The 7,800-nt window shown below is 36.5% G+C and overlaps 1 protein-coding gene across 1 annotated transcript in view; it reads right to left on the minus strand.

The window, feature by feature from the left end:
• Positions 1-5,369, minus strand: part of LOC116004924 — a 9,409-nt gene extending 4,040 nt beyond the window's left edge. The window contains exons 1-4 of the mRNA XM_031245126.1: positions 5,118-5,369; positions 3,745-3,852; positions 2,995-3,642; positions 418-497 (exon numbers count right to left, since the gene is read on the minus strand). Of these exons, the coding sequence (XP_031100986.1) occupies positions 418-497; positions 2,995-3,642; positions 3,745-3,852; positions 5,118-5,124 (843 nt within the window). The 5' untranslated portion in view covers positions 5,125-5,369. The remainder of the gene's footprint in view (positions 1-417; positions 498-2,994; positions 3,643-3,744; positions 3,853-5,117) is intronic.
• Between the last annotated feature and the right edge of the window lie 2,431 nt (positions 5,370-7,800).

Below are 7,800 nucleotides of genomic sequence, written 5' to 3' on the forward strand. Positions count from 1 at the left end.
AAAAAAAAAAAAAAAAAAAAAGGTGGAATCTGCAAAGCTGACACAGCAAGCAGTTGCCATTATAGTCCCAAATTCAATTCACTGGAGACAGTGCAACTATGATGACAGAAATTGCCAAGGGGGAAGTAGTTAAACAGATTGCATTCTCAGACTGAAAACTTAACGCATGAATGCATGATACTTGGGTTTAATTCATGACAGCCTGATCAAATGACTAAGGTTGATAAGCAAATGTTGACAAATATCTACAGGTACGAAAGTTCAGAGTCCAAATTTCAGCAATTATCATCATGGGAATCCAAGTTCAAATATCAGTAATTATCATCACCATGGAAATGAAGTAATCTCATCTTACAGAATATGTTGATTATTAAGATTAGCAAATCATAAAGTTTGCTGCACAAGAGGTTTACTAACCGTGCTAGAATTAGATTGCTTATGAACTTTTGGAAAATCCTCTGAGCGAGCAACATCACGTTCTCCAGCATGGTAAGAATCTACACCCATTATGAAAGTAATGATGTCAGTACCTAATTGTCTGATATTAGATATAGAAGTTTCAGGATCAAAATAGATAAGCAAAACAAAACAAGCCACTTATGTAAGAAAAAACGAACAATTTAAGTACAACCAAACTCAATAATATCTTTTAAACACTAACATGGGACTTTGCTGAATCAAAGTTAAAGAATCCTCAAGTTCTTCTCATATCAAAATGACATTCAAGTAGCATTTGATATTTAAATCGAAAAAGACAAGCCAAAATCAAAGGCATCTTTGAAATAAACCAGAGTACCAAGATCTTATTAGTTATTACCAATTAAAATAAGAAAAACAACTATAAGGCATGTATACTTAAGCCAAAGTAAAGTCGTCAGTGTTAGAAGATGTTGAGAGAATAGCTCTCAACTACTCATTTTGAATTTGAAATGAGTGGTTGAGAGCTTCGCTAATCCTACTACTAGCTTGTATAAATAGTATACTTGTATAGTTCCTTTTCGTCAGTTAAATACACACAGTTCACATTATGATTCTACATGGTATCAGAGCAGAGTGAGGGAGTGTGAGGCAGTAGGCATCAATCGGAACAAGGAAATGACGCCGACGGCGAAGTCGCAGCACCGCCGGAGTTCCCATGCGCCATCGCTGTTCCGCTACTCCGACGACACGTGCCGGCATGTGAGATGGCTGGAAGGTGTGCGAACTGAAGAAATCTCTTTATGGTTTGAAAGAGTCACCACGTGCATGGTTTGGGAGATTTAGCAATGCAGTCATCAAGTTTGGGATGCAGAGAAGTGCGTGAGATCATACTGTTTTTTTATAAACGTACTAACTATAGATGTGTTTTGTTGATAGTGTATGTGGATGACATAGTAATCACAGGCGATGATGCAAGTAGAATTGATGCCCTTAAATCCTTCCTTGGAACTGAGTTTCATACTAAACATCTGGGAGTTCTAAAATATTTCCTAGGCATTGAGGTTGCTTGCTTCAAGAGGCATATTTCTTTCACAAAGGAAATATGTGTTAGACCCGCTTGAGGACACTGGGCTGCTGGGATCGAAGTTGTGTGAGACTCCCATAGATCAAGGGGTCAAACATTTTGCTGGAGATGGTAGACGAGGTTGGTAGGGAAGCTTAATTACCTCGCGATTAGCCGTCCAGATATTACATTTCTCATGAGCGTGGTGAGTTAGTTTATGAAGCACCTAAGCATACTCATTGGGAAGCGGCTATCCGGATCATGAAGTATCTGAAGACTGCTCCTGGAAAAGGAATTGTATGCCGATCATGGACACACAGACGTTGAGGCGTTTTCTTATGCTGACTGGGCTGGATCGCCTAGTGATAGGAGGTCTATGACGAGGTATTGTGTGTTTGTAGGAAGCAATCTCATTCCATGGAAAGCAAGAAGCCGAGTATTGTGGCACAATCTAGTGCAGAGTCAAAGTACAACGCTATGGCTCATGTGACGAGTGAAATAGTCTGGGTGCACAATATCCTTAGAGAAATTGGCATGGAGATGATGTTGCTAGTGAAGTTGTGGTGTGATAACCGTGTTGCAATACACATTATGAATAACCCTATCTTCCATAAACGGACTAAGCATATTGAAGTTGATTGTCACTTTATATGGGAGAAGGTGCAACAAAGGTTGATATCTGTCGTATATGTTCGTAGTGGTGATCAGCTGGTTGACCTATTTATGAAGGGGCTTGGTAGGAGTCGGGTTATTTATCTATGTAATAACCTGAGCATGGTTGATATCTATGCTCCAACTTGAGGGGGAATGTTAGAAGATGTTGAGGGAGGTTGAGAGAATATCTCCTCTCTCTACTCATTTTGAATTTAAAATGAGTGGTTGAGAGCTTGGCTAATCCTACTATTAAATTGTATAAATAGTATACTTCTACATTTCCTTTTCATCAGTTACATACACACAATTCACATTCTACAATCAGTTAACCTAGTTGGCTAGTTCAAAGCAACTTCAAAATGGTAATTCCTTAAGATCAACTACCAGCTTTTGTATTAAAAAAACAGCTCAAGCCAATCAAATGCTTATTTTACTTCCAATAGGAAAAGAAATTTGTATCATGGAAAATGCGGAGGCCATGATTTTGGCCAATAGTACACTTCTAACTCAGAGAAAAACCATCCTCTCTAAAACAGATTATGAATACAAATGGTTCAATTATTACTCCTGAAAGCATTTTGTTCAGGGAGAATGTGTATGGGTCTTTTCAAAAGCAATCATACTAACATTGATTATCTTTGATGACATACACCAAAATTTTATGAAAATGATGCAAAGTTCGTCTTTATTGAGACAGACCAACTGTATTAAAATGAAGTGACTGCACAATTATGCCAAAAAGACAGCATCTTAAATGCAATGAGAAAAGCTTCTTGCAATCACAATATAGAAAAGAGGCCAATAGAAACATAGAAAATCAGATAGAAAAGAAGATATAGGTTAACAGCTACACTTACTGTTAGTGTTATTCTGCATTGGGGATTCAAAAGCACCAGGGGGGAGTGGTTCAAATTCAACACCAAGTGGAGGGCCATCTTCACGGTACTGCCTCCCCAACTGCCTCTTAACAGCAGTAATGGCAGAATTTTCAACATGCCCCTTGACTTTTAAATATCCTGATGGACCATTCCTAGGTTTTACAGTTTTCAGATCTGTTGGACAACTATTTGTTAGATATCTTGAAGTACCCTCATCAAAAGAGTCTGCATTATGGGGGAAATATGTATTCCGCAAAGAAGAGGTACTTCCCAGAGATGTATCATCCATGCAATTATAATTTCTAGTAGAGTGACCACCAAACTCATGAGTGAGATCTGGAGTGGAGAACTCCACACCAGTTAACCTTCTACTTTCAACTTCTCTGGGATCAGAAGTCCTGTCATCACCTTGTTTAGTGCTGCCACAAGAATCCTGTCTGAGTCCACTGCCACGATCCTGAATAACACCACTTGAACGATCTTGTTTTCCATTCAAATATACTTCCCCATTAAACAATCTCTTATCCTTTAACCGGCGATGGCAAAACCATCCAGAAATTTGCTTTTCTGTCAATCCTAGTGACTCTGCTAGTTGTGATTTCATTAACTCTGTAGGATATTTGTGTTCTGAAAAAGTAGAACATTTTTGTTTATATTTATTTGTAAAACAATGAGCATAGCATAGTAAAATACTTATAATACATAACATGATTAGTAAGAACAATTTACCATCATAAAATTTTTCCAGAGCTTCAACTTGAGCGCGTGTCTTGATTGTTCTTTTCTTGTTTTTATCAGAATGAGTATTTTCATCTCCAGAATTCATTTCCCCAGAATCTAAAGCAAAGACAAATATGTTAAGGATGACCATGACAGGTAGAGGAAAACATGCAAGTAACTGGGGGTGAATAAATAATTTAAACTCAAGAACTTCTATACAGATAAGGAATTTTTATCCTTTACTTTTCTCTCCTTAATTAAAGTCATGGAATATATATATATATATATATATATATTGCGTAAGAGTTAAAGATTTTTGTATGTTGAATGGGCAAGAAATGGTTTTGATTATATGTCCTTCCAGATTGTCTAAAGCCAACTTATTAGTTGTACAGTTCTTCATAAGATCTTATCAAGATAGATATTGCATTTCTCCTAACATTTTTCCATAGAGAGAATTAGCAATTTTCACTATACTATTGAAAAATAATAACTTTGGAACAGCTCACTACATACAAAGCACCAAACACAGCAGGGCTCCCACATAAAGCAGGATTTATGAAGGATGTTGTTCAGGGTCACTAACCAAGCCCAATCTCCATCAACTTGACTATACTCATTAAACAAAAACATGCAATGCAAATGTTACCAAAAGCATACACATGCTAAAAAATGGTGTCATTGAATCCCCCAGAAAACATACTACCCCAAGGAGACTTAAATCTGGCTTTAGAATGCATCTTGCAAGTTCGTTTTCTCCTATTCAACCACAAATGCTACCCATTTTACTTGTTATTAATAATGATCATATAGTCAACCACACATGGTAGAATCAACCAACTTCTGTTTAGCCAAGACACATATTTTCCTTTTATTTTTATTTTTCTCAATTTCCTGGTTCACCAACAACATTCCCCATAGTCTAATCCACCAGTGTCACTATGATTTGACTCTTCCCATTTCCAATTACACAAATGAACAGTCTGGACAGTGGATTCAGCAATGCTAGCGCATTAAAATTCATGTTTCCAAAAGCTGCGAGAAACAAATAGAATACCCCCATTTGCACATAAACCCTCAACCTCCCTAAAAGCTCTGACAAATTGCACAGCATCAAATATTAAAACCCATCATATTATCCAACAAAACACATTAGTCGATCCCAACTCCAAAAAATTACGTAAATAGCCAATAAATTATAAGAAATTCACAAAACCAGAGTGTGGAATCAAGAAAAGAATAAAAACCTCTCTAGAAAATGAACAGTTCATATCTGCAATCACAGTGGACAACGATCCCCAAAACACATAATTCTAATAAATAAATAAAAAGAGGGAAGACCCAAAAGAAAAAAAGAAGGGAAAAGTAGAACAGGAAGAAACCTTCCATGAATTCAACACCGGTGTCGTCGAATCGAGTCCAACTAGACAGCAGCGGAGAAAACGAGAAACGGAACCACAGAACACTTGGTGAAATTTGTGCAGAGACACGCAGATTTTGCTTTATTTATGCAATATATGTCCTGTGTCCTTGGGTAAAATACACGTGAGAAGAAGGATTTAGCTATTTCTTAAGCATCATTAATTGAATTTTAATTACTCTTTAAACGTTTAGAGAGAAGATGAAGCAAATGGCCAATGAGAAAGAATGGCTTCCTTGGCAATTTCAACCCATTTTCTAAGCCCTTAGGTTCCGTTTGGCAGCACGTTTTCTTACGTGTATTGGCTCCAACAATGATAGCTCAACTATATGGGGTATATTTAATCAAGAATTTTAAGGGTTTTAAAATTTTAGTAATATTTGATTAAAGGGTAACATTTGTGTGAGACTGTATCATGGGTCTCAATCCGTGAGACAAGTTAGATCTTTGATTAATGGATCAATTTTTTATTAATGGATATGATCTTTAACCACATTAATCAAATATCCGACCCGTCTTATAGATTGAGACTAGTGAAACGATCCCACACAAATGTTTGCTTTAATTTAAACTTTCCTTCTTTTTTAACAGATACTTTGACACGGTTATCAGAAGACTTATAAGGAAACAGAGTGGTACTAAAATTCCACTCAAACCCAAATAATTGAAGTAGTTGAGGTTGACATGAACAATAATATTGGAATACATTACTTATGTCCAGACTACCCAGTAGCACTTAGAGCATCCCTATCAATTTGAGATATTTTGCGTTTTTTAGGAGTTTTTATAAGTGTGATTAGGAAAGAGAAAATTGGAGGGGATGAAAAATAAATATGATTTAAAATAAAATTTAAAAAAAAGTGTCAGGCGCGCTTGACGCGCCCAGCGTGTGCACTGCACGCGCCCGCATGGGCGGCTGCTGTGCGCTTTACGCGCACAACAGCCAATGCTAATCAATATTTCCCTGCCAATTTACTTTAGTATGAACCGGTGAGTTGCAAATGATCCCCAAGCTCTCTCTTTCCTCTTCTCTTTCCTTCCATGTGGCAAATTTCTGACATTATCCTTAGAAATAACCATTGATAATGTTGCTCTTAAGGATATACATAAACTAAAATTCCAAGTTCAAACCAAAGGATTTGGAAACTTTCAAGGGGCAAACCTTGTAGTTGATATAATTTTCTTAGGAAAACTATCAACACAGGTATGTCCTAGATACATAATCAAAATTAACGTATTGTCAAAACAATTGAGTCCCAAGGAATTAAGGGTGTGTTTGGTTGGTAGGTTTAGACATAAGGAATGGGTATAAAAGTGGTTTAGACATAAGGAATGGGTATAAAAGTGATTGTTAGTGTTTAGTGGATAGGTTCTTTTTGGTAAATTTATAGGGTCTTTCTCTCCGTCCGTCCGTTCCGAGAGGCACACGGGAGCTAGCCCAGGGGGAATCGTCACTTGTGGGAATTGAACCCGGGAGCTATGTCACTTGTGGGAATTGAACCCGGGTTCTCCCAAAATTCCTCCCCACAAAAAGAGCTCATTTTCCACTTGAGCTACCCCACTGGGTTGGAATACCCCATTAATGAGAAAACTTATACTCTTATTAAATAAGGATTTCATTTCCTCTCATTCCACCCAACTACCAAACATGCTAAATACTTTCACCAAAACCCATTACCCTTGCCAAGTATTTGATACTCATTCCGATTCCGATTCCCATATGCGAACCAAACTCACCCTAACAGGGCGTTTGGTTGGGAGGAGGGAATTAGGGGGGAAAAGAATTGTAATTCGGTGGAATTGTAATTCAATGAATAAAGTAGGAATTGAAATTACAGTGTTTGGTATGCACAAAAAGGAGTACAGGGAATTGAAAGGTAAGAAATGACAAAATGACTAAACTGCCCTTATGTTGTGGTAGATGTTGTAGTAATAGTAATAGTAGTAATAATAATAATAATATAATAATAATAATTCTTTCAAATAATAATAATAATAATAATAATAAGTATAATAATAATAATTCATTCAAATAACAATAACAATAATAATAATAATAATAATAATGCTTTCAAAATAATAATAATAATAATAATTCTTTCAAAATTTTTTTTTTTTTAAAAAAAGACAAATGATACAGGAGGAGGGGCAAAATTGTCTTTACACCAACAAATTGTCCCTCCTCTCCACCGAATTGCAATTCATGGGGGGTACCCTATGAATTCCAATTCATCATTTGGAGGGAATTGCAATTCTGCGGAATTGCAATTCCCTCCAACCAAACACTGTAGTTTGGGAATTCACTGAATTGCAATTCCCCCCAAACTACATCCAACCAAACAGGCAATAAGTTCTTTGGACCTCAACCAATCTCTTCTTCTCTTTTAGCAGGAGAAGAATGGAAGATTGAAAATACTATAACACAACTAGAAACTTTAAAACCCACAGAAGTAATACTCAAAAAAAAAACCTATATAGTGGAAAACAAGGACCTTTATGTTTAAGGTTTAACAACTACGAAACTTTAGACCAACAAGATCTGGAAGAAAAAGAAAACTAATGGACCAAGAATTGACAGAAGAACATATCCAACAAAAAATAAAACAGAGTGAGTACCTAAATGAGGAACTTGAAAATCAAACAAA

The sequence above is a fragment of the Ipomoea triloba genome, chromosome 14 (genome assembly GCF_003576645.1).
Source record: "Ipomoea triloba cultivar NCNSP0323 chromosome 14, ASM357664v1".
NCBI classification, from domain to species: domain Eukaryota; kingdom Viridiplantae; phylum Streptophyta; class Magnoliopsida; order Solanales; family Convolvulaceae; genus Ipomoea; species Ipomoea triloba.